Source organism: Phocoena sinus, chromosome 11 (genome assembly GCF_008692025.1).
Source record: "Phocoena sinus isolate mPhoSin1 chromosome 11, mPhoSin1.pri, whole genome shotgun sequence".
Classification (NCBI taxonomy): domain Eukaryota; kingdom Metazoa; phylum Chordata; class Mammalia; order Artiodactyla; family Phocoenidae; genus Phocoena; species Phocoena sinus.
The window spans coordinates 43,706,639-43,732,461 of record NC_045773.1 but is presented as its reverse complement, the minus strand read 5'-3'; the positions used below and the strand labels follow the sequence as shown (position 1 = coordinate 43,732,461).

The 25,823-nt window shown below is 40.8% G+C and overlaps 1 protein-coding gene across 3 annotated transcripts in view; it reads right to left on the bottom strand.

Moving 5' to 3' along the window:
- Positions 1-25,823, bottom strand: part of MYRIP (myosin VIIA and Rab interacting protein) — a 219,958-nt gene that overhangs the window by 163,215 nt on the left and 30,920 nt on the right. For all 3 annotated transcript variants that reach the window (XM_032648309.1, XM_032648311.1, XM_032648310.1), the window contains exon 2: positions 16,080-16,223. In XM_032648309.1, coding sequence (XP_032504200.1) covers positions 16,080-16,189 — 110 coding nt within the window. In that variant the 5' untranslated portion in view covers positions 16,190-16,223. The remainder of the gene's footprint in view (positions 1-16,079; positions 16,224-25,823) is intronic.

Here is a 25,823-nt window from a genome sequence, read left to right as displayed (position 1 = left end):
AATTTTTTAAGGAACCCCCATACTGTTCTCCATAATGGCTGTACCAATTTACATTCTCACCCACAGTGTAGGAGGGTTCCCTTTTCTCCACACCCTCTCCAGCATTTATTGTTTGTAGACTTTTTGATGATGGCCATTCTGACCAGTATGAGGCGATACCTCACTGTAGTTTTGATTTACATTTCTCTGATAATTAGCAATATTGAGCATCTTTTCATGTGCTTTTTTTTTTGGCCATCTGAGTGTCTTCTTGGGAGAAATGTCTATTTAGATCTGCCCATTTTTGATTGGGTTGTTTGTTTTTTGGATATTGAGCTGCACAAGCTGTTTATATATTTTGGAGATTCATCCCTTGTTGGTCACTTCATTTACAAACATTTTCTCTCATTCTGTGGGTTGTCTTTTTATTTTGTTTATGGTTTTCTTTGCTGTGCAAAAGCTTTTAAGTTTAATTAGGTCCCATTTGTTTATTTTTGTTTTTATTTTCATTACTCTAGGAGGTGGATCCAAAAAGATATTGCTGCAATTTATGTCAAAGAGTGTTCTGCCTATGTTTTCCTTTAAGAGTTTTATAGTATCTGGTCTTACGTTTAGGTCTTTAATCCATTTTGAGTTTATTTTTGTGTAGGGTGTTAGAGAATGTTCTAGTTTCATTCTTTTACATGTAGCTGTCCAGTTTTCCCAGCACCACTTATTGAAGAGACAGTCTTTTCTCCATTGTATATTCTTGCCTCCTTTGTCATAGTATAATTGACCACAGGTGTGTGGATTTATTTCTGGGCTTTCTATCTTGTTCCATTATAGGTCTGTTCCAGACCTCTATTTGTTTTTCTTCCAGTACCATACTGTTTTGCTTACTATAGCTTTGTAGTATAGTCTGAAGCCATAGAGCCTGATTCTTCCAGCTCCATTTTTCTTTCTCAGGATTGCTTTGGCTATTTGGGGTCTTTTGTGTTTCCATACAAATTGTGAAATTTTTGTTCTAGTTCTGTGAAAAATGCCATTGGTAATTTAATAGGGATTGTGCTGAATCTGTAGATTGCCTTGGGTAGTATAGTCATTTTGACAATATTGATTCTTCCAATCCAAGAACATGGTATACCTTTCCATCTGTTTGTGTCATCCTCAATTTATTTCATCTGTGTCTTATAGTTTTCAGAGTACAAGTCTTTTATCTCCTTAGGTAGGTTTATTCCTAGGTATTTTATTCTTTCTGATGTGATGGTAAATGGGATTGTTTCCTTAATTTCTCTTTCTGATCTGTTGTTGTTAGTGTATAGAAATGCAAGAGATCTCTGTGTATTAATTTTGTATCCTGCAACTTTACCAAATTCATTGATGAGCTCTAGTAGTTTTCTGGTAGCATCTTTCAAATTTTCTATGTATAGTGTCTTGTCATCTGGAACAAATTTATTTTAAATGATGATGATTTGCATTTAAACAATACAGTGAGTTTAAATATTCCTGTGAAACTAGTTGTGGAGGAGAGGGGAAGTGTAGATCTCGTGACATTTAACTAAATACCTAGCTACACTGGAAAACAAAAACTAAACAAGAGACACATTGTCACAATTGAGGAAAGAGGACGAGACTGCCAGTGTTCATTTGCTGTGTTGCTTTGTATAACATCCTTAACTCCTGGGGACTTAATGCTTTGTTTATAAAATGAGCAGGTTGTACTTGAATTCAGGACTGATTTTTAAGCTTCACTTTAACTCTAAAATTCCATCATTTATTCTGGAATATTCTTTCTCTACTTTAAAGCTTGATAATGTCAGTTCTAGGACAGGCTTCCCATAGCTAAAGGGGTGGCATGAAGAACAGATAAAGTCTTTCTGACCAGAGGCATCCTTTGCCATTCTCAATAATGGCAACAGTTCACCAGAATCTCCTCTGTGTCAGGTGATATTTTGAGCACATCAGCAACACTAAGGCCTTTAATGGCAGGCTAGAGCAGAGTGAACGGACTCGGGGATACGGGCTGGCCCATGTGATTCAGGAAGAAGCAGCCCAGTGGGGAGGCCCTCCCTAACTATGGGTCTGCGACATGCAAGACTTTGGAAACCACTTTCAAGGCAGAAACGTGTCTCCAGGAGAAAACAAACACTCTCAGTGGCTGCATCTAAGGCCAGTTAGTCCTGCTGGGGTAGCTGTGTGTATTCAGAACTTCTACTTCCTAGTTAAAAGCTTCCCTTTTGTATTTAAGCTGTCAAAGCAGAAAGTGTGATTTTTCTCCGAAACTCGCTCTTCATTTGCCCACTGACCTGTTTTCTAGTTTGTATAGAAACGTTTTGTTTCTACAATCAGAAAGAAACAGAAGCCACTGAACAGTTCCTATAGAAGGTATGCAGGGAAACAGAAATGAATAGAACCACCACCCTAAATAAAAGGCATCAGAGTTTCTGATTCTAAGGAAAAAAACATCCTGGCAGCCAACTGTCTCCTCTGGCCACAGCAGGTCAGCACACAAGTGAACATACGAAATGAAGAGAGACATTGAAGGTCTAAATAACTAAGCATCGGCTATAAAACAAACACTAGCATTTCTATTCTGCTTGTAGAGAATCATCTAATAGCAAAAAAGGGGAAAGCACCTTGCTTTACGAAAAGCTAAACCATTAAAACTATTTGAACTTACTAAATATATATGAAAATTTAAAGAGAACTCTCATTATTTAATTCATGGACCGGATACACCAGCCTAGAGCAAGGCAGGTACATACCTCACCCTGAGTTCTTATGAGTCCTTACTATGTTCCAGAGGCTGTCCACAGGGCTTCCCATGTACTAATTCATTTAACCTCCCACACTCTAGTCAGGTATCCTCATCATCCTCATTGTACAGTGGAAAAACTGGAGGCTCAAAAAAACGAAGGAATATGCCCAAGGTCACACGTCAGGTGAGGATCCTCTGGTTAAAAAACAAACCAGCAGGGCTTCCCTGGTGGCGCAGTGGTTGAGAGTCCGCCTGCCGATGCAGGGGACGCGGGTTCGTGCCCCGGTCTGGGAGGATCCCACGTGCCGCGGAGCGGCTGGGCCCGTGAGCCATGGCAGCTGAGCCTCCGCGTCCGGAGCCTGTCCTCCGCAACGGGAGAGGCCACAACAGTGAGAGGCCCGCGTAACACATAAAAAAAAAAAAAAAAAAACAAAAAAAAAAAACAAACCAGCATCAATGAACCTGTAGTTCTTATGTTTTCAGCAAGACAAGTAGTGCCATTGAGCATCTAGCATTAAATACCACTCCCGTGCCTCTGCTCTGAGATTCATGTAAAATGAATAAATACTGTATGAAGGAAGGAAGATTTAAAATACAGTCGACAATGAATTGACTCTGTCTCCTCCCCGCTCCCTCCCTCTCTCTCTCTCTCTCTCTCTTTCACTACACATACCCCTAAGCACGGCAGGCCGTGTAGGATATTACAGGTCTACTTCAGGACCACACAAAGCTGTTTATGCTCTCAGAGAAACAGAAGCTTTTAGGATCTGGTTCAGGATCCACTCAGCTAGATAAAGATGATGGCAGGGGAGGTGACCCAAGAGAGGAAGAAGGGGAAGGTAGGAAGGGAAGGGGGAGTGTCAGAAGGGCAGGGCCACATGGCGAAAGTCCGGGGCCTAGGGAAATGCAGGTCCTCTGGGGTCTCTCAGCTGTAGCGCAGGGAGGGAGACAAGCCGTAGCCATGGGTGGTCTGACCTGAGACCTTAACCCAAGCCCTGGTTCAGGGCAGGGTGGGGATCTGGCAGGAGCACTCAGGTAGGCTCCAGCTCCGGTGAGTAGGGCAGTGGGGCAGGGGAACCTTAAGATGGGATTTGGGGAGCAACACAAAACCATGTTCCTCCAACCAGGCAGCCTTGGGAAGAGGAAGCTCGGGCTCCAGGCACATTCCTGGCATGGAAAGGGGCAAAGTCACAGCCCAGGCCATCTTATGCTGTGTAGGGAATGGGCCCTGGTAGCTGTGAGATGCTCAGCCTGGAAGATGTAAAAGGCAAGCTGAGCACTGCAAGGTGGGAGCTGACTATGGGTAATCGTCACAGCTACAGGGGCTGACCACACACAAACATTTGGGGGAACATGGCAGAAGCCAAGGACACATCATTCTAGTGCTAACTCCAGAGACTGCTGGAACCACAGACCCTGCCAACCTCCTATGCAGGTCACCTCATCTGGAAACCCAGGATCCGGCTAGACACACAGGAGTCCGGTACTCTAGCTCTAGCCTGAGGCCTGGGGATAAGACTCAGCCAGACTTAGGAGGCTTGGGTCCTAGGCCCACATACATGAATAGCCGATGCAGGATGGGAGCCCGTGAGTCAGGCCAGCAGGGGGTGGTGAACTGCAGAGAGCTGGGACTCACTGGGTACCTGGGGCCCAGCTCTTCTGGGAATTTAAGTCATCAATCAGACATCCACAAGGGAATCTTGAGGCTGGAGCAGAAATCTCTCATCTGAAAGAAGGAACTCATTAAAAGTATTCCAAGAGTCAGAGAGGTTCATGAATTTACTTCATGATGGTATCAACTTAGAAGCTGATCCAGGAGATGGGCCTATTTTCTTTCTCTCTCTTTCTTTTCCTATCCTCACTGACATTTTTTTTTTTTTTTTTTGCGGTTCACGGGCCTCTCACTGTTGTGGCCTCTCCCGTTGCAGAGCACAGGCTCTGGACGCGCAGGCTCAGCGGCCATGGCTCACGGGCCCAGCCGCTCCGCGGCATGTGGGATCTTCCCGGACCGGGGCACGAACCCGTGTGCCCTGCATCAGCAGGCCGACTCCCAACCACTGTGCCACCAGGGAAGCCCTGACATTTTTTTAATTGAAGTATAGTTGATTTACAATGTTGTACAGCAAAGTGGTTCAATTATGCATACACACACATTCTTTTTTAATATTCTTTTCCATTAAGGTTTATCATAGTGAAACTGTGCACCTCAGATTGGGACTTGAACACATGGGGCCAGAACTCGAACCAGGCCTAAACGCAGATTGGGACTTGAACCCACATGGCTGGGACTCGTACTGGGCCAAAACCCACAGTCTTCCAACTGAGATCACACACCTGGTTTCAGGTCTTAATGAAGTTCAGGTTCCTGATGTCTCATCACAGAAAATTCAGTGGGAGACAAAGTGATAGGTAAGAAGTGGATTTATTTAGAGAGAAACACACTCCACAGACAGAGTGTGGGCCATCTCAGAAGGTGAGAAAAGCACCAGGGTATGGAGTTGTCAGTTTTTATAGGGGTGGGTAATTTCATAGGCTAATGAGTGGGAGGAGTATTCAGCTATTTCGGGAAGGGGTGGGGATTCCCAGGAATTGGGCCACTGCCCACTTTTCGATCCTTATGGTGGCCTTGGAACAGTCATGGTGCCTGTAGGTGTGTCATTTAGCTTGCTAATGTGTTACAGTGAGCATATACTGAGGCTTAAGGTCTAGTGGAAGTCGACTTGTCTGCCTCTTGGACCCATTTGGTTCTAATCAGTTTATGTCATGTCCTTGGGCTATGTCATTCTTTCAAAGATTGTGCCCTGCCCCCTTCCCTCCTGTTTTAATAGGACATTGAACATGGCTTTCTGTGCTATACAGCAGGACCCTGTTGTTTATCCATTCTATATATAATAGCTTACATCTGCTAACCCCAACCTCCCACTCCATCCCTCCCCCAACCCCCTCCCCCTTGGCAACCACAAGTCTACTCTCTGTGTCTGAGAGTCTGCTTCTGTTCTGTAGATAGGTTCATTTGTGTCATATTTTAGATTATACATATAAGTGATACCATATGGTATTTGTCTTTCTCTTTCTGACTTCACTTAGTATGATAACCTCTAATTCCATCCATGTTGCTGCAAATGGCATTCTTTCTTTCTTTTTTATGGCTGAGTAGTATTCCATTGTATATATGTATCACATCTCCTTTATCCATTCATCTGTCAATGAACATTTAGGTTGTTTCCATGTCTTGGCTATTGTAAATAGTACTGCTATGAACATAGGGGTGCATGTATCTTTCCAAATTATAGTTTTGTCTGGATACATGCCCAGGAGTGGGATTGCTGGGTCATATGGTAATTCTATTTTTAGTTTTCTGAGGAACCTCCATATTGTTTTACATAGTAGCTGCACCAACTTACATTCCTACCAACAGTACAGGAAGGTTCGAGATGGGCCTGTTTTCTTCAGGAGCTGAGTAAGGAAGTGAAGGCAGGGGCCTGTTTCCAGGAACTGAAGCAGGTCATGGGGACAAGGAAATTGTCATTCCACTAGCACAGCACAGGGTGAAGGTAAAACTCTGATGTCCACAACGTACACCTGTGTTCACCAACTCTGCGTTTCAGACCGTTTTGGCAAAATGCTTGTGGACGTGCCTGAATTACTGCGGTTGAAGAAAGCTGCTTTCACAATAGCTGCAGAAACTTTCTTCCTTATTCTCTTTCAAGTCCTGAATTCTTTGTGCACCAAATGCCAAATAAATGCTTTCTGGAGCCAGAGGTCTGAGGAATGAAAGTCCAGCCAAGAATTAGTACCACAAAAGCTTTATCAGAGCCCAGCAGAATTGAGCCTCTGACACTGGCAGTGGAAAAGCAGATAAGATCAGGAACTTAGAGCCACAAAAGCAATCTAGAATATTGTTATTAAAGAATATGGGATTATGGGGAGAAGGTATCCAGAATTTACAAATTAGTAACCATACATCTTTGAAGGGTTACAAATTAAAAAGTAAATAAGAGCATCAGTATGATTCTTTTTCTACATTATAAGTCCATTTGCAGCATCAAACTCTCTTGGCCATTCTTAAAAGCAGATCCCCACAGGCGAATATGTGATATTCATATCACTATATTCATATCGCTATCCATATCACTTTTATGGTACCAGAGACATTATACAAATTATGAATATGAGGACATCCTAAGGCCACTTTCTTATTTCAAAAATCATGACATATACTTGGTCAACCATTAATTTCAAAGAAACATCAAAGGGTTTATTCCATTCCGAGATGGCAAGCTCTCTGTGGTGAATATGGCACGATCACAGTGTGCTTTCCTTTTAAACTGTACAGGAAAGCCAATACCAGGCTAGTATTCTGAGATCACCTTCACATGGCAGATATAACAGCTGTTGATAGCAAAGGCCAATGCACAGCTGGGTAGCTAAGACATTTGCTGGATCTTTCAGATACCTACAAACCTCAAAGAAAAGGACTAGCCTTAAACAAAATTGGGGAAGAAAGCTTACTTTCTGATCCCATAAATTCCAAATTGCTTAACCTAGCATTCCAAACCAGTGCTGGCCAATAAAAATATAATGTGAGCAATATATATAAAGTCTTCTAGTAGGCACAGTTTTAAAAAGTAAAAAAGAAACAGGTGAAATTAATTTTAATTATACATTTTACTTAAAATGTAATTTTAGATACATTTCAATATGTTTTCAATATAAAATTATTAATGAGATACTTTACATTCTTTTTCATACTAGAGCTCTGAAATCCAGAGTAATTTAGACTACATCTCCGTTTGGATAAGCCATATTTGAAGCGCTCAGTGCTACATGTGGCTAATGACTACTGTAATGTCCCAGTTACCCTTCCCCATATCCTGACTTAAACCCTCCTACTTTCCCATCCCTTGGAATGTTACCCTAGGTTTTAGCAAGCACAGGTACCAGATTTTCTAAGATGGCCCTAATTTCACCCATTCTGTTCCATGACACCTGGGTCCCCTTGTTTTCAGTACTAAGGCAGCGTGATGTCCTAGCTCTGGTGTGACACTGCCTAGGTTTGATTTTACCTTTCACTATGTACAGCCTGGGCCAGTTTTAAACTTCTTTTTAGAGCCTCACTTTGCCCATTTTGGAAAGAATATCTCTTTTCTCATGGTGGCTGGGCATGGGAGGGGTTGCTATTCCTGGAACACCACTCTTCCATACGATGAGCCATAGCGCAAAAGGGACTGTTGTCAAAGCGGCCACTTCCTCCACTGCCCCACCACAGCTCCTGATTGGGGTTGAGAAAACATGCCCTCTTTTCTATCCATATCACTTCGCTCGGGATGCTCCCTGGTGCACAGACCTTTGTTTCAATCCACTTAAAGAATCCTGTCTACCTTCAGGGATCAAATAAATGCACCTCTCCTTCAGGAAGTCTTTCCTTTTTCCTACCTGCCATCTCCAAGATGAAAGTATTCCCATGGGTCTGCCATAATGCTTTTATTTCTCACTCTCTATAGCACCCTAATTATTCATATCAGACTTAGCTCAACTTCTGGACTTTTTCTCAAGGGTTAGGCACTTATTAACTTTGTGAACCCCTCTCGCCCTCCCCCACTCTTTCATCCCCCTCATGTTTCCCCAGGAGGCTCCTGACATTCAGTATAAGATTGTGAAGCAAATGAATGGATATCCAATAGCTTTGATGTAATATATGTGACCTTTTCATTATTAAAAATACCAGTAATAAGTAAAAAGGTGATTTTTAAAAATCTGTGAGGTCTGCTCTAGCTTTGAGATTGATACGCTCTATGGTATGAACGTCCTGCTTCTGAGGTCCTCACACCTGCCCTACACAAGTCTCCAGGACCATTCCTGGTGTCTCCTAGTTGCTGGGCCTTCCGCCATCACAAAGTGACTCAGACAGAGCTGTGTCTCACTTCCCACTCCACCACACAGTGCACCTGCTTTGGGCTCTGTTATTTCAGAGCCCTGCCGGGTAACTGGCCAGCCAACCTGATCTAGCGGTGCAGAGGAAACTCCTGCCTTGCAGCATCCTCTCTCTGAGAGAGCAGATGCATCACTTGGACAGGTTAGTGCCACACAGTGTTATTGTGGCCTCTCAGGAGCTACAAGGGGCCAGTGAGGAGATGCAGGGCAGATGCACTCTGTGAAGGCATAGGTATTTCATAAACCACAGGGCATATTTATTCCAACTGAGTAAAGACGAGGCAATCTGACTTCCAGCTTCGAAGAAGTATATGACCAGGAGTGTTTGTTAATTAATTCGATCAATTTAATTGTTCAAACTAAGGACCTTGAGAACAAAGCCATTTTACTTTTTGAAAAAGAAACTTCTTGAAAAATTAAGTTCTCATAATAAAATTTTAATTTGTTTAAAATGAATTTTGAACGAAGATCGCTAACTCATTTCATTAAAAGCACTGTGTTCTTTTTATTTTGTAAAATCGTGATTAAACCTCAAAGGAGTTTCTGTATAACAGACTAGAAACACAAAGCACTTCTAGTTTGGGGGAGATGCTCTGCTTTCCTGCAGTGGTCCTTCCACACCCCCGGCAGCTCTTAGTTATTTTCTCACTTAGACCGGACTCTTGGGGGATGGACGATTGCCCTCACATCCTGTCACTGAGGTGGCAGAGAAAGCACAGGCCATGTCAGCAAGTGAGTAACAGAAACAGGTCTCCAAGTGCATTAATCCCCCTCTTAACGCAGGCCCAAGGAGGAGGAATTTACACACTGCAGCTGCTGGGCTACAGCCACTGAGGCTCTCAGAGAAAGACTAGATGGGAAGTGCCCTGCCACTCATGTTCTCCATCCTCCCCTCCCTTCCTTCCCCTGGCCTGGCCTCGCCTGGGCCCCGCAGTCCTTGGCAGGCAGAAGCACACTCTCAGTTCAGCAAACCCTGACAATCAATGGCCTGTCACAGTTACGGGAAACCATTTCATCAAATCTAACCACTGCTCCCCCACAGACCAAGTCCATTAGAGCACCAGCAAATCTTTGGAAGTTACCCAGATGCTAACTAGCTTCTGGCCAGCACATTTTAAATGAGAAACTTTAAGCCTGTGGCTATCTCATAAACATCTCAATCTGAACACCAGAGTACCGTGCAATTAACACTCATTTTAAAAACCAGTTTGCAAATGTGCCTGACAATATAAAATCACAGGGTATAAATTATGATTCTACTGTAAGTCTGGAGATATTTCCACAGGTGTCTTCTACTACACGAGGGGCCAGATGGCCCCAGAAACTACATCAGTCAATGTAATACTAGGCTATGCTGCTATAACAAATAAACCCTGATGCCTCAGGGATTTATCCCAACAAAAGTTTATTTCATTCGGACACAAAGTCCCCTGCTGGTCATCAGAAACTCCCCTCTATCTAGTGTCTTAGGGGTCAGGCTCCCTCCATCTAATGATGTGTTAAGCAGTGGTACAAGGACCTATATCCACTTCTGTGTGACCCCAGAGCATGCTTTGGGTACACTTTGCACACAGGGAGTACCCTTCATGTCTCTACCTCCCCCAGCCTCCTCCGTGACCCTGACCAGCAAGTAAGTTACTGTGGCCAGTAGGTTCCAGATGGCAGACTAAACAGACACTTAGTGTCCTCCCTTCCTTCCCAAGACTCCTTTAAAATGACAGTGAAGAAATAAAAGTGTAATTAATTCATAAAAGTGAAAAGAAAAGGAGAGGACCAATGAGCCACCTGCAGATTTCAATGAAGTTCTGGAAAAGAGCAGCAAACACTATTTTCAATCATAATAACTTAAGGGCTGCCTATTGATTTTCAACATTAGTGTCAACCTCTGAACAAAGCAAGAAAGACTCAAATTTATGTTTGCAGAACAGCCCTTGAATATGTAAGAGTAAAGGTACAGCAGGGACAGATGTGAGATATGGAAAGTGGAAGGGGTGGTTGATGGGAAGTAGGGATGCCATATGCATACTAGCTATATGAATACGTGTGCTGTCAGAACCAAGAAAGGATGGTGAATGTGGATGGAACGAGACCCAGAGGTTTCTGTATACGGTTTGTTTGAAAGATGACCAATAGAAAACCAAACCACAAATAATATAACCATCAAGAAACAAAAGGTAAAAGTAGTCTAAGTAAGTGAGCAAAATCCCCACCATTCAGAACAGAGAAATGAAAGACTATCTAAAATTGATACATCGAGAAATAGCAACATAAGCATATTTTTTTAGATTTATGGAGGTAATGCTAGGAGGACTACAGAACTAAGGACCAAATCGATTAAACAAGGAGCGGAGGACTGGTGCTTTTCATTGTAAGGTCTTTACCACTTTGTTTTTTAATATTTGCATGAATGCATCTGATAAAAAAGAAAAACAAAGAATAAAATTAATCAAGTATATTGTGTATTTTCTACACATTTACCTGATTCGTCTAGACCCCAAGCCCCTGGAAGTAGGAGCAGGGGTCAACATGTCTTTTGTTCTCCAACGTGCTCCATCTATAGTTTTAATACTATGGTGTGTCCTGGAAAATGCAATAAACACTCACTCTGTTGAACTTGTTTGTACATAAGTACCACCTCCTCTGTCTGCTGCAGCATGTCCACTATTCTCAGGCCCACCCAATCCTCTGTCTTCCCCCCAAATAGTCCTACTATGCGTATAGCCTTTAATGGGATTAAGTGTTCAATACTCCACATCCCCAGTGCTGGGAATGCACATAATCTTAGTGAAATGGGGTCTACAGAGTCTCTTTATATAGGAAGACCTATGACTATGCATATACACAGCTGATATACCCAGTTGTGGTGTGACTGTGCTCGTTAGGGGGTGAGGTGGGGAGTGGGGGACAGGGCTCTTCTACCTGCACATAAGAGCAGTTTTGAAATGGCTTAATCTAGTCTGTATAATTCAGAGGCTGTGGGAAACAGAATCCTGGCTCTAACCCAATTAACTGTGTGATTCTGAGAAAGCTTTGTAACCCCTCTGTGTTTGGGTGCCTTCATGTAAATGGGGATCCTCCTTACGGGTACTCCTATGACGAATCAATAATATGAACTGTGCAGAGCACCCAGGGCAGTACCAGTTCACAGCTTTTATATCTTCTAGTTATCTTTCCATGAATTTATTTCCTCATTGTGCTGAATGCTTCAGCCCCACTCTCTCTGTTTCCCTTACCATCATATGTTCTGAGGACATTTAATTCACATTTTCACCACTATTTACTACATTTTATGTCAACACTGAAGAACAGATCATTAGAAACACTGTGTAACCTCTACACCCAAGACCTACCCTCACAAAACCTAACCAGAGAAACTAGGTAAATAAGGAACAGCTGTCCAGGAGAAAAGAAACACAATTCAGTTTGGAACCTTAAAATAAAAATCTTCCATTCTGCGTCTTATGCTCACTGAAGCAAATATTAAAGAATTCAAAAATACTTTCTGTAACATAGCTTCGAAGACTCTTTCATGTCTCCTAAATCCAAGCAATGCAGAGAGGCAAGGAAAGGTTTGACAATTGCAGTGGTTTTGAGTTTGGATTTACTACACGTGGTTTGGGCTTAGGATATTGCTTGGACTTTGTTCTACTACTACACTCCCCCTGGCTCCCTCCCTCCCAGCTCCTCTGGTAACATAAAGGCACACCCCTGAATCAGAACTTGCCATTTGTTGTTCCCTCCACCTTGCTTGATAGTACCCCAAAGAGCAGCCCAGCTCCCTCCCTCACCTCCAGCAAGTCTCTGCTCAAGTCTCACCAGAGAAGTCTTCCCCAACCAGCCCGTTCCAAAGAGAGCACCCTGCCCATCCCTGGCCAGTCTCTGTCCCCCTTCCCTGCTTTATTCTTCTTCATGGCTCTCACCACTACCTAATACATATAAATATGTTTGTATTTATTTACTTCCTCTCTTTCTCCTCCGTCTAGGGCAGCACTAGCCAATAGAAATATATTGTGAGACATGTCTTATTTTAAATTTTCTACTAGCCATACGAAAAAAAAGTAAAAAGAAACAGGAAAAATTAATTTTAATGTCTTTTCTTTAAGCTTGTGTATCTAAAACACTGGCACTTCAAAATGTAATCAATATAAAAATTATTAATGAGATATCTTACATGTTTTGGTACTAAATTTCTGAGATCTGGTGTGTATGTTACACTTACGGTGCATCTCAATTCAGACTCACCCCGTTACAAGTGCACAGAAGCCACACGTGGTCAGTCGCTACTGTATGGGTAGCACAGCTCTAGAATAAAAACTCCGTGGGGCAAAGACTTACTTTGCTCACTGTTATGTATCCAACAGCTAGAACAGTGCCTGGCACATGGACTTTTTAAAAATTAAAGTACAGTTGATTTACAATGTCATGTTAATTTCTGCTGTACAGCAAAGTGATTCCGTTATACATATATATACATTCTTTTAAAAAATTTTCTTTCCCATGTTTTTTTTAAATGTTATTTACTTTTTATTTATTTATTTTTGGCTGCATTAGGTCTTTGTTGCTGCACGTGGGCTTTCTCTAGTTGCAGTAAGCAGGGGCTACTCTTCGTTGAGGTGTGTGGGCTTCTCATTGCGGTAGCTTCTCTTGTTGCAGAGCATGGGCTCTAGGCGCGTGGGCTTCAGTAGTTGTGGCATGTAGCCTCAGTAGTTGTGGCTCACGGGCTCTAGAGTTCAGGCTCAGTAGTTGTGGTGCACGGGCTTAGTTGCTCTGTGGCATGTGGGATCTTTCCGGACCAGGGCTTGAACCTGTGTCCCCTGCCTTGGCAGCTGGATTCTTAACCACTGTGCCACCAGGGAAGCCCCTCCGTTATGGTTTATCATAGGATATTGAATATAGTTCTCTGTGCTATACAGTATGACCCTGTTGTTTATCCATTCTATATATAAAAGCTTATATCTGCTAACCCCAACCTCCCACTCCGTCCCTCCCCCCAGCCCCTACCCCCTTGGCAACCACAAGTCTGTTCTCTATGTCTGTGAGTCTGTTTCTATTTCATAGATAGGTTCATTTGTGTCATATTTTAGATTCCACATGTAAGTGATATCTTATGGTATTTGTCTTTCTCTTTCTGACTTACTTCACTTAGTATGATAATCTCTAGTTGCATCCATGTTGCTGCAAATGGCATTATTTTATTCTTTTTTATGGCTGAGTAGTATTCCATTGTATATATGTACCACATCTTCTTTATCCATTCATCTGTCAATGGACCTTTAGGTTGTTTCCATGTCTTGGCTATTGTGAATAGTGCTGCTACGAACATAAGCATGCATGTATCTTTTTGGATTAGAGTTTTGTCTGGATATATGCCCAGGAGTGGGATTGCTGGATCATATGGTAATTGTATTTTTAGTTTTCTGAGGAACCTCCATACTGTTTTCCATAGTGGCTGTACCAACTTATATTCCCACCAACAGTGTAGGAGGGTTCACATTTCTCCACACCCTCTCTAACATTCGATATTTGTAGACTTTTTAATGATAGCCATTCTGCCCGGTGTGAGGTTCTGATTTGCATTTCTCTAATAATTAGCAATGTTGAGCATCTTTTCATGTGCCTATTGGCCATTTGTATTTCTTCTTTGAAGAACTGTCTATTTAGGTCTTCTGCCCATTTTACAAGTGGGTTGTTTGTTTTTTGTTGTTGAGTTGTATGAGCTGTTTGTATATTTTGGAAATTAAGCCCTTGTCAGTCGCATCATTTGCAAATATTTTCTCCCATTCCGTAGGTTGTCTCTTCATTTTGTTTAAGGTTTCCTTTGCCATGCAAGAGCTTGTAAGTTTGAGTAGGTCCCATTTATTTATTTTTGTTTTTATTTCTATTGCCTTGGGAGACTGACCTAAGAAAACATTGGTATGATTTATGTCAGAGAATGTTTTGCCTATGATCTCTTCTAGGAGTTTTATGGTATCATGTCTTATGTTTAAGTCTTTAAGCCATTTTGAGTTTATTTTGTGCATGGCAAGAGGGTGTATTCTTACTTCATTGATTTACATGAGGCTGTCCAACTTTCCCAGCACCACTTACTGAAGAGACTGTCTTTTTCCCATTGTATATTCTTGCCTGCTTTGTTGAAGATTAATTGACCGTAGGTGTGTGGGTTTATTTCTGGGTTCTCTATTCTGTTCCACTGATCCATATATCTTTTTTTGTGGCACATGGTTTTTAAATCAAATAACTACTTAATTAACAGATTTCTTGTCTTCCATCTAATAAGCACATATTAAATATATACGATATGGGGAAAAAACATGGTGGAAATAAAGTAAATTACACTAGAGTACTTACAAGTAAGGGAGGTAAATATTCTACAGAAATAGAAAGTCTGAGAAATTCCAAGGGCAAAGGAAAACAACCCATGTCAATTTTAAGCAGAGTGGGAAAGGGCATGGTTACAGCTGAAATGGGGCACCACCCTGGAGGACTGGAGGCAGGAGGGTCATAGAGAAGGTTACTGCAACGACTGGGATGAAAAGTCACAAAAGCTGGACTGGGATAGGGGTGGGAGAGATGCTGAGGAGGCAGAAATAACAGGGCCTGGCCCTGCCCTGTGTGGGGACCAAGTCAGGGGAGGAATTATAAAGACTGAGGTTTTGAGCTCAGTGGCTAAGGAAGGAGACAGTGCCATGACAAACCTGTGGAATCCCAAGGGAAAACAGGTTTATGGAGGAGGGGAGCTCATGATGACTTGCCATCAGGTTCTAACACACAAACCCCAACACATGACCGCATTTCCATCACTCTGACTTCTTCCAAATTTAGGCAGCAACAGTACTTCCAAGAACATCCCACGAGGAAACACCAACTGCAGAGGAGTCACAAGGCCCCCCTCTCTGGGTCTCAGCTTCTCCCTCTATAAAATGAGGAGGGTGATGCTGAACCAGGTAACCCCATCCCAGCCTGGTGGTCACTTTCCTTGTACCAGGTCTTCAGAGCTCTCTTCCTGCACCATGGTAGCTGAGAGCTCTAACAGAAGTTGTACAGCTATGAATCTAATTCTCCCATTTATATAATACTTTGGTTATTCTTCAGTAGTACCTGCCGACAAGAAAATTAAAGCCAGGAGCAAGCTCGAAACAGCCACCGTCAGCACAAACTCCAACCATTCTAGAGCTAATAATTTACAGGCTGAGCAGCTGAACACAAACTTGACTGCGAGTGTGAACAGTCTCATTTCTGAGCTGACATTGTGATGCCCAGTGTTGAAGCTGGCCAGCCTGACTACAAAGGGAAGGACAGTCTTCTTCTGTGTATTTACATGACATAAAGACTTTGAGTGTAGGGCTGGCAGCAAGGAACACTCAGGAAGCCTGTTTCACTTGTCCACATATGGTTCACTGTACCCAGGTGGGAAATAGAAGCATCTCACCTGAGCCGCTCTTCCTCTTTTTTTCGGAGATTGAAGTCTCGCTGAACCACCTGGAGAACATGCTCTGTTTCATCATCGGTCAGACCAGACAGGTCCAGCTTCCTCCCCATGATTTAACACCAAACACAGACAATGGAACGAGACCTGAGAAATCAAAGGAGAGACCACAAATTGAGGGCAAGATAAAAGTCCTCCATGGATAAAATCAACCAATGTTGTTATTAAAATTAGACACAGTGTTTACATAAGACAGTATCCTGCTCTGTTCTCATACTCAGCAAACATTTACAGACAACTTCAGCAAGACTGTGGAGAAAAAGAGAAGGTAACTGGTCATCAACGGTGTCATTTATCCCAACTCTTAAATTAGAAAAAAATAGATAAATTATTCTTTTTGATAGAATGAAGCATACATGAGACCTGGTGTGGATTTCTACAAAACACCAAAAGACAATATCTAAGACTTCTAAAGTTCTATGGTTTGAAGTTTCAAATTTTAAATATCACACATAATTGTAAGATAAAATAAATCATACTTAAAAAAAATCATAGGGGAATTCCCTGGTGGTCCAGTGGTTAAGATTCTGGGCTTTCACTGCTGGGAACCCGGGTTCAATCCCTGGTCTGGGAACTAAGATCCTGCAAACCGCATGGTCAGGCCAAATAAATAAATAAAAATGTAAAAAAAGAATCCTATATATACTATATCCCTTGAAGTTTTTATCACATGACTATGAAATATAAACTAGAAACCAATAAACTCTCCTCTGCAAAAAAAAGATATATATATAGTAAAATAATCTTTTTAGACATTTTCTCAGAACTAGAAAAGATGATATTTCAAAGACACACCTCCCAGAAGTGCATACCTAAAAATTATGGGAAACTATTTTTTTGTGTGTATGTGTTTGGTACGTGGGCCTCTCACTGCTGTGGCCTCTCCCGTTGTGGAGCACAGGCTCCGGACGCGCAGGCTCAGCGGCCATGGCTCACGGGCCCAGCCGCTCCGCGGCACGTGGGATCTTCCTGGACCGGGGCACGAACCCGTGTCCCCTGCATCGGCAGGTGGACTCTCAACCACTGCGCCACCAGGGAAGCCCGGAAACTGTTTTTTTAAAAATCATTTCTAATGAATGGCTGCACCCAGGGATGAATCAAATACATAATTCCAAAAAACTACCCAGAACTGAAGGGCAGCACAAACATAAATGTAAACATTCTCAACAAAATATCAGTGGAACCAGTGCAGCAAGATTTCAAAAGCATTATTATATAACATGACCAAGTGAGTTTTATCTAAGCAATGTAACGTTGTTTCAGCATTCAAAAATCAATCAGAGTAATCTGCCACATTAACAGAATAAAAGGGGAAAATCATCCGATCATTTCAATAGATACAGAAAAAGCATTTGACAAACTTCCATGCCCATTCATGATAGAAACCCTCTGAAAACTAAGACTAGAAGATACTTCCTCAATCATATAAAAGGCATTAAAAAATAAAAACAACAAAAACCTACAATTAACATATTCAATGATGAAAGACCGTTTCCCCCTAAGATCAGGAGAAAGGCAAGAATGACCACCTTTACAACCTCTACTCAATACTGAATGTCTTTATTATAAAGCTACAGTAATCGAGGCAGAGTGGTATTGGCATATAGGTAGATGTATTAATCGGCTAGGGCTGCTGTAAGAGAGCACCACAGGCTAGGTGGCTTAAATAACATAAATGTATTTTCTCACAGTCTTGAAGGCTAGAAGTCTGAGATCAAGATGTCGGCAGAGTTGACTTCTGAAGCCTCTCTCTGTGGCTTATAGGTGGCCATCTTCTCCATGTGTCTTCACATGGTCTTCCCTCTGTGCACATCTATGTCTGAATTTTTCCTTCTTATAAGGACACCAATTATATTGGATTAGGGTCCACCCTAACACCTTCATTTCAACTGAATTGCCTCTTTAAATGTCCTATCTTCCAAACACAGTCACAATCTGAGTTACTGGGGTTAGGACTCCAACGTATGAATTTGGCAGGGGACACAACTCAACCTGTAACACTTCACCCTTTGCTCCCCCAGATATCCTGTCCTTCTTACATGTAAATTACATTCACCCCATCCCAACAGCCACCACAGTCCCAACCTATTGCAGCATCAACTCGAAGTCCAAATTCTCATCTCATTATTATCTAAATTAGGTATAGGTGAGACTTGAGGTATAATTCATCCTGAGGCAAAATTCGTTTCCCATTGTGAACCTGTGAAACCAGACAAGTTACCAGTTACCAAAATAGAACAGTGAGGCAGGCATGGGATAGGCATTCCATTCTAGCTGGGAGAAACTGGAAAGGAGAAAGAAGTCTTGGGTCTCAAGCAAGTCTGAAAGCAGGGCAGATTCCATTAGAATTTTTAAAATTAAGTTATACTTGACATATAGTACTGTATTAGTTTCAGGTGTACCCCATAGTGATTCGATATTTTTACACATTATGAAATAGTCACCACAATGAGTCCAGTTACCTGCGTCACCATACAAAGTTGTTACACTATTATTAACCATGTTCTCTATGTGTACTTTTTTCCATGCATAATCTCTGATTTGTTATTCTTTTAATAATTATTATCCCTGTGTGTACTTTACATCCCCGTGACTAATTTATTTTATAATTGGATGTTTGTACCTCTTCTTCCCTTCACTTATTTCATCTGTTCCCCCGACCCCCTCTTCTCCAGCAACCACCAGTTTGTTCTCTGTATTTATGAGTCTGTTTCTGCTTTGTTTTGTTTGTTTAAGGCTCAAGGATAATCCTCTTGGGCTCCATGCTCTGTCCTCTGAGCCGGCCAGGGTGGCTGTCCCACCCCCTTGGCCCTGGGTGTAGCCACAGCAGCTTGGCCCACCCTTGGTAATTGAGGAGGGACAGCCCCATTCCCCAGGTCATGGTGACAGTGGCACCCCTGCAGATGTCTGATTTGTCTTCAGGATCATTCTTCCCTTTTCCTGAAGGATAATGCATGTTTGTAGCCAAATAGCTCTACTGGCCCATCCTGTAGACTCAGAAATCCAGCAGCCTTCCCTCATTTGTCCTGTCTCTGTTTAGTCTAAGCTGGCAATGTTTCTGTTGATATGAATTCTCAAAAACGTTGTCAGCTTCCCATGCAGTTCACAGGGGCCAAGCCTTCAGACAAGAGGTTCTCTACAGATCTGTCCTGAATAACTGCGTCTCTGTTCCCGGCTTCTGCTGCAATGGTTGACTCGATCCGTGAGCCACACTCTAATCTCTTTAGCAAATGGTTGTCCAGCCACACCCCTGTTGCTCTCTACAGACAGACTTTCTCATTTTTGCAATATGAATAGACAGAATTTTCCAAATCTGCAAGTTCTGGTTCCTTTAGTGTGAAAATTCCTTCTTCAATTTACCTTTCTCGTCTCACATCTTATTATAGCAGCAAGGACAAACCAGTCTTTAATACTTATTTTAGAATTCTTCTCAGCTAAATATCCAAGTTCATCATCACTTACAATGCTACTTTCCACAAGACACTAGAACACAATTCAACCAAATTCTCTGCCGCTTTATAACAAGGAACACCTTTCCTTCAGTTTCCAATAACATCATCCTCATTTCCGTCTGAGACCAGTACTTCTAACATTCATTTCTACCAGCATTCTGTTCATGATGATATATGCGTTCTCTAACATGAGAGAAGCTTTCTCTCAGCTCTCCTCTTTTCTTATTTTATTTTACTTTTTGGCCACACCGCCCCGCATGTGGGATCTTAGTTGCCCCACCAGGGATCGAACCTGTGCCCCCTGCAGTGGAAGTGCAGAGTCTTAACCACTGGACCACCAGGGAAGTCCCTCCGTTTTTCTTCCTGAGACTTCACTATAATCACCTTTAACATCCATATTTGTACCAATAGTCTCCTCAAGGCAACCTAGGCTTTTTCTAACATACACCTCAAAACTCTTCCACCCTCTACCCTTAGCCAGTTCCAAAGTCATTTCCACATTTTTATACAGAATAAGAAACAGAGATGGCAAATACACATATAAAAAGATGCTTAATGTCATTGGTAGCTAGAGAATTGCAATTAAAACCATATTTCACACCCACCAAAATCATCTTTATCAAGTGTTGACAGGAGGTGGGACAATTTTGATAGAGTGAGTAAAAATTGGTACAATCTCTTTATAACACAGTTAGGCATCATTTTCAAAGTTGAAGATACATGTACCTTATGAATTAGCATTTCTGCCACACCTAGGTATGTTCCTCAGATATAATCTTGCAAATATGCACCAACAGATAGGAATCGGGTTGAATCATAGGAAATAAATAGGAGCCTATAAAAATGCTTATTTCACATAGTTCAACCTAACAGAAGAACATTAGTAACAGTCACATTCAAAATAGCAAAAAATAAAAGAAAACAAATAAGTAAAACCTGTAAACCACCCCAAACATCCACAAGCAGGAAGAAGGATAAACAAATATTGTATACTTGTTTCATACCAATGGAATACTCCAGTGCAAGGAAAAAGAACATTCTGAAGGTATATTCCACATAGATGAATCTTAAAAACATGCTGTTGAGATAGAGAAGCCACATATATATGCATGTACAGCATACAAACAGTATGACTCCTTTTATATAAAGTTCAAAAACACAGAAAGTCAAGAATACATATATTTTTAGGAATAAATGTGATAAAACTATACAGAACAAAATGGGACCTCTGTGGAGGAGAGAAAAGATTTGGCTAGGGATAATCACATTATGGGTGGGGAGAGTGCCTAGAGCACCTGCTAGTCTGAGGGAGTGAATTAGAAATAAGGTCCCACCCCTAGGCTGCTCAGGAAAGGGGAAGCTTCATAGCTGCCATCTTCTAGTCTCCCGATGAGCAGGGAGAAACAGATTAGAGGGCACAGGAAAAATGCAGACCGACTTCTTGCTTTCAAACACCCCATTAAAGGTGATAATGGCACTTTGGAGTTTCCCAGAAGGTGACATGTCTGCCCCCTTCATTTCACTTCACTGGCTTTTGGTTCCTGAGAATTCCAAATGAGATTCTAAGATGCCCAGTTAGTACAAGACAGAAGTGACAGCTCTGATCATATCAAATCTAAAAAGAATGATCAGGACTCAAGAGGGGTAAATGGTTTCTGTAAAGAAATAAATAAAGTAGCTGAAAATGGATAAGACAGAGAATAATGAGAAACCCTTTTTGGGAAATGGTAAAAGCTTCTTCCCTTTTCTACAGGAAACACAATTAGATTCCCTGCACAAGAGAAAGAGCATCGTTAGGGCTGGTAAAGCCTCAATGTCCATGAGTCAAAGGTCACAAAAGTATGACTCTTTCATTGCCCAAAGGGAAGTGATTCCCCAGACACAAAACCAGTTCAGATGCTCTGACTTCCAGACCCGTGCTCCTGCCCCTGGATTTCTCTGGTTTATACTCAACTAAGATGGTAGCAGAGAGAATACATTTTAAAATTTAGTAATGAGAAAATTAATAAACTTCAAGATTTAATTATATCACCATTTCCCTAATGTGTGTTTCTCAGGTCACTGTTCCCACAAGCGATCTGAGAAAGGAGATCTCTGTGATGAAATAAAGGTGAGAAATGCCTCAAACTGTATTGCCCTCTGAGGGATACACAGTGCATATAAGCTTATCAGAACCTCTAAGAAGTCTGTCACTAAAGAACCAGTCTGATTTTGTTTATCCCTGTAGTTCTCAAATGCATTTGTCTACAGATACCTTTTTCTTTAATAACAGCTACCTCTTAACATCCAAAGAAATGACTATTGGGGAATTATTGCCATAAGTCCATCCCATGATGGCAAATTCCAGTAACTAATATAATTACTGAATTGATTTAGCTGGGGTTTTTATGCGATTATCATAAGAAGCTACAGAGTTATATGAGCTTTAGAAGAAGCTGATGACTTAAAAAGGAAAGCAAATGGAAACAAATTTAAAGATAGAAAACCAAAATAAAGGTAGAATTGTTTATACTATTCTTGGCTAGAACAACTAGAGGAAGGATACAGATACTTCTGTAGGAAACTAGTAAGCACAACCTTGCAAATGAAAAAAAACAGACATTCCAAGAATATGAAATACATACATAATGGGAGGTTCATAATGAAAGGTCAATGTCTACACAAGCGACACTGTAGAAAGGAACCTAGAACAGATGAGTCAAGGACAAATGCATGCATGGGATCTTTACAAATACACAGTGTGTGTGTGTGTGTGTGTGTGTGTGTGTGTGTGTGCCTGTGTTTGGTGGTGGTGGTGATGATGATGATGATGATGTACCTAATACAAAGAGAGAAATACAGAGATTAAATTGGACTATCCAAAGTCCTAAGAGTAATAAAGGGTAAATACTACTAGAGCTTCCCTCTTTGACCATGGCTAGATCTTGACTAGAACTGAAAATAAATTTCTTGTTCCTACAAAGGAATCGAAATGTTAGGGCTATCCCATTTAAGGCACTTGTTATCAGGGGGTAAAAAAGGAAAAGAACTTGCCTGGGAAGGAAAGAAAAAAAGCACAAATGATCCGATATGTACTTTCACTGTGACTTTCTTTGGAGCAAGTGGTGCTTGGACTGTAAGACTCACTGATCTTCACCTTCAAGGGTGTTATTCCTGCCATGAACAGCCCATTCTCTGAGACTCATCCTTTACCTGAACACAGGAATGGCCCAGAGGAGACATGGTCACACCACCAGGGCACAGCTGATTGGACCAGGGGTGTCACCTGACCCATACTGGATGTTAGATTCTATCTCCTGGGAATGATATTAACAGGAGTGAGAAAAAGGAATTGAAGAATACTGAATAAATTTGGTGGATAACTTCCCAAATTTGATGAAAAGTGTTAATCTGCTCATCCAAGAAGCTCAACAAACTCTAGGTAGGATAAATTCAAAGAATGCACATCTAGACACATCATAGTCAAATGGTCAAAAGCCAAAGAAAATACAGAATCTTGAAAGTAAAACAGAAAATGACTCATCACACATGAGGGATCCTCAATAAGGTCAACTGCTGACTTCTTATCAGGAATCTTGCAGGCCAGAATGTATTGAGATGATATATTCAAAGAACTGAAAGGAAAGGACTATTATCCAAAAATTCTATATCCAGAAAAGTATCCTTCAAAAATGAAGGATAAATTAAGACAATTAAGGCATTCCAGATAAGCAAAAACAGAGAGACTTTATCACTAGCAGACCTGCCTTACAAGAAATACTAAAGGAAGTCTTTGTAGCAAAGACTGACAGAATTAAAGGAAGAAATGGACAATTCAGCAATAATCATTAGCGATTTCGATATCAACCTTCAATAACAGATAGAACAACTAGCAAAACATCAGCAAGGATATAGAAGATTTAAGCCATATTATAAGCTACCTAGATCTAACAGACATCTACAGAACACTCTACATGATGGTACAACATATATTCTTCTCAAGTGTACGTGGAATATTCTCCAGATAGACCATATATTAGGCTGTAAAATAAATCTCAATACATTTAAAGGAGTTGAATAATATAAAATCTGTTCTCTAACTACAACGGAAGAAAATTAGAAATTAATAACAGAAAGAAATCTGGGACATTCACATGTATATGGAAATTAAACAATGTACTCTAAATAACCAAAGGGTCAAGTGAAATAAGAAAATACCTTGAGATAAATAAAAATGAAAACACATGTACTTATGGGATGCAGCTAAACCAGTGCTTAGGGGTAAATTTATAGCTATAAACACCTATGTTAAAAAGGAAGCATCACAAATCACTTTCTACCTTAAGAGACTGAAAAAAAAAAAAAAAGCAAACTGAACCCAAGTAAGCAGAAGGAAGGAAATAATAAAGACAAATCAATGGAATAGAAAAACAATAGAGAGAAGTCAACAAAACCCAAAGTTAGTTCTTTGAAAAGATCAACAAAATTGACAAACCTTTGGCAAGGCTGACCAAGAAAAAAAACAAAAGATTCAAATTACTAAAATCAGGAATGAAAGAGGGCCATCACTATTGACTTTACAGAAATAAAAAGGATTATAAAGGAATGCTGTGAACAGTTGTATGCCAGAAAATTAGATAACCTAGATGAAATGAAAAAAATCCTAGAAAGACACCTACAAAAACTGACTCAAGACAAAATAGACATCCTGAATAGATCTACAACTAGTAAAGATATTGAATTAGTAATCAAAAACTTCCACAAAGAAAAGCGAAGGGCTAGGTGGCTTCACTGGTGAATTTTATCAAACATTTAAAGAAAAATTCACACCAATCCTTCACAAACTCTTCCCCAAAACATAGAATAGGAGGAAACACTTCTTAACCCATTTTAAGAAGCCAGTATTATCCTGATACCAAAAACAGACAAGGATATCACAATAAAATAAAACTATAAACCAATATCCCTTATGAATATAGATGAAAAAATCCTCAACAAAATATTAGCAAACAAAATCCAGCAACATACAAAAAAGGATTATGTACACCATAACAAAGTGGGATTTATGCCAGGAATGCAAGGTTGGTTGAACATGTGAAAATCAATGAATATGATATAACATATTAATAGAATAAAGGACAAAGATCACACAATCTTAATTAATACAGAAAAGCATTTGATAGAATCCAATACTCTTTCTGATATAAATACTCAATAAACTAGGAATAGAAGGGAGCTTTCTTGAATTGATTGAGGCTGTCTACAAAAAACTCACAGCCAACATCATACTCAATGTGAATGAATAGATGCTTTCCCCCCAAATGTCATGAACACAGCAAGATTGTCACTTTTACCATTTCTATTCAGTATTGTACTGGAGGTTCTAGCCAGGGCAATATGCAGGAAAAAGAACTAAAAAGCATCTAAATTGGGAAGGAAAAATTGGGATTATCTAAATTCAGAGAAAACATTAATCTCATATATAGAAAATTCTAAGGAATACACATACACAAAACCAATTAAAACCAAAAAACTGAGATCAGCAAAGTTGCAAGATACAAGATCAGTATACACAAATCAATCATATTTCTATACACTATAAATGAACACTTCAAAAAATGAAATTAAGAAAACAGTTCTATTTACAATAGCATCAAAAAAATAAAATACTTATGAGTAATTTTATCACAAGAAGTTTAAGACTTATACACTAAACACAGGAAACACATCCCATGGATTGGAAGACAATGTTAAGATAGCAGAACTTTCAAAATTGATTTACAGATTCAACACAATTCTTATCAAAATCCCAGCTTCTTTTTTTGCAAGAACTGACAAGCTGATCCAAAAATTCATATGGAAATGTAAGGGCCAAGAGAATCCAATACAATCTTGATTGCTAAATGAATGAAAAAATTTAAATAGTAATTCCCTCTGGCCTATGAATGGCTGTCCCCAGGCATACTCTGCAGACTAAAATTCTACAAGAGACCCTTGCAGAAAAAGGGTCAGATCTGCAGAAAAGCCAGATCAGCTCCAAGCCTAGCTGCACAGGGAACCTATGGCTTCCTATAGTCTGGATGCCATCACCCTGAGACTGCCAGGCATCAGCTCCTATAGCCCCTGTGACCTCCATCTGAACCACTGACCCTCCTGATACCTCATGGAGGCTCCAAGCTCATGGTATTTGAGGCAAAACTTCCTTCCCCATTAAACAGAAGTGATACTATGATTTTATTTCTGGCAAATGAGAGCA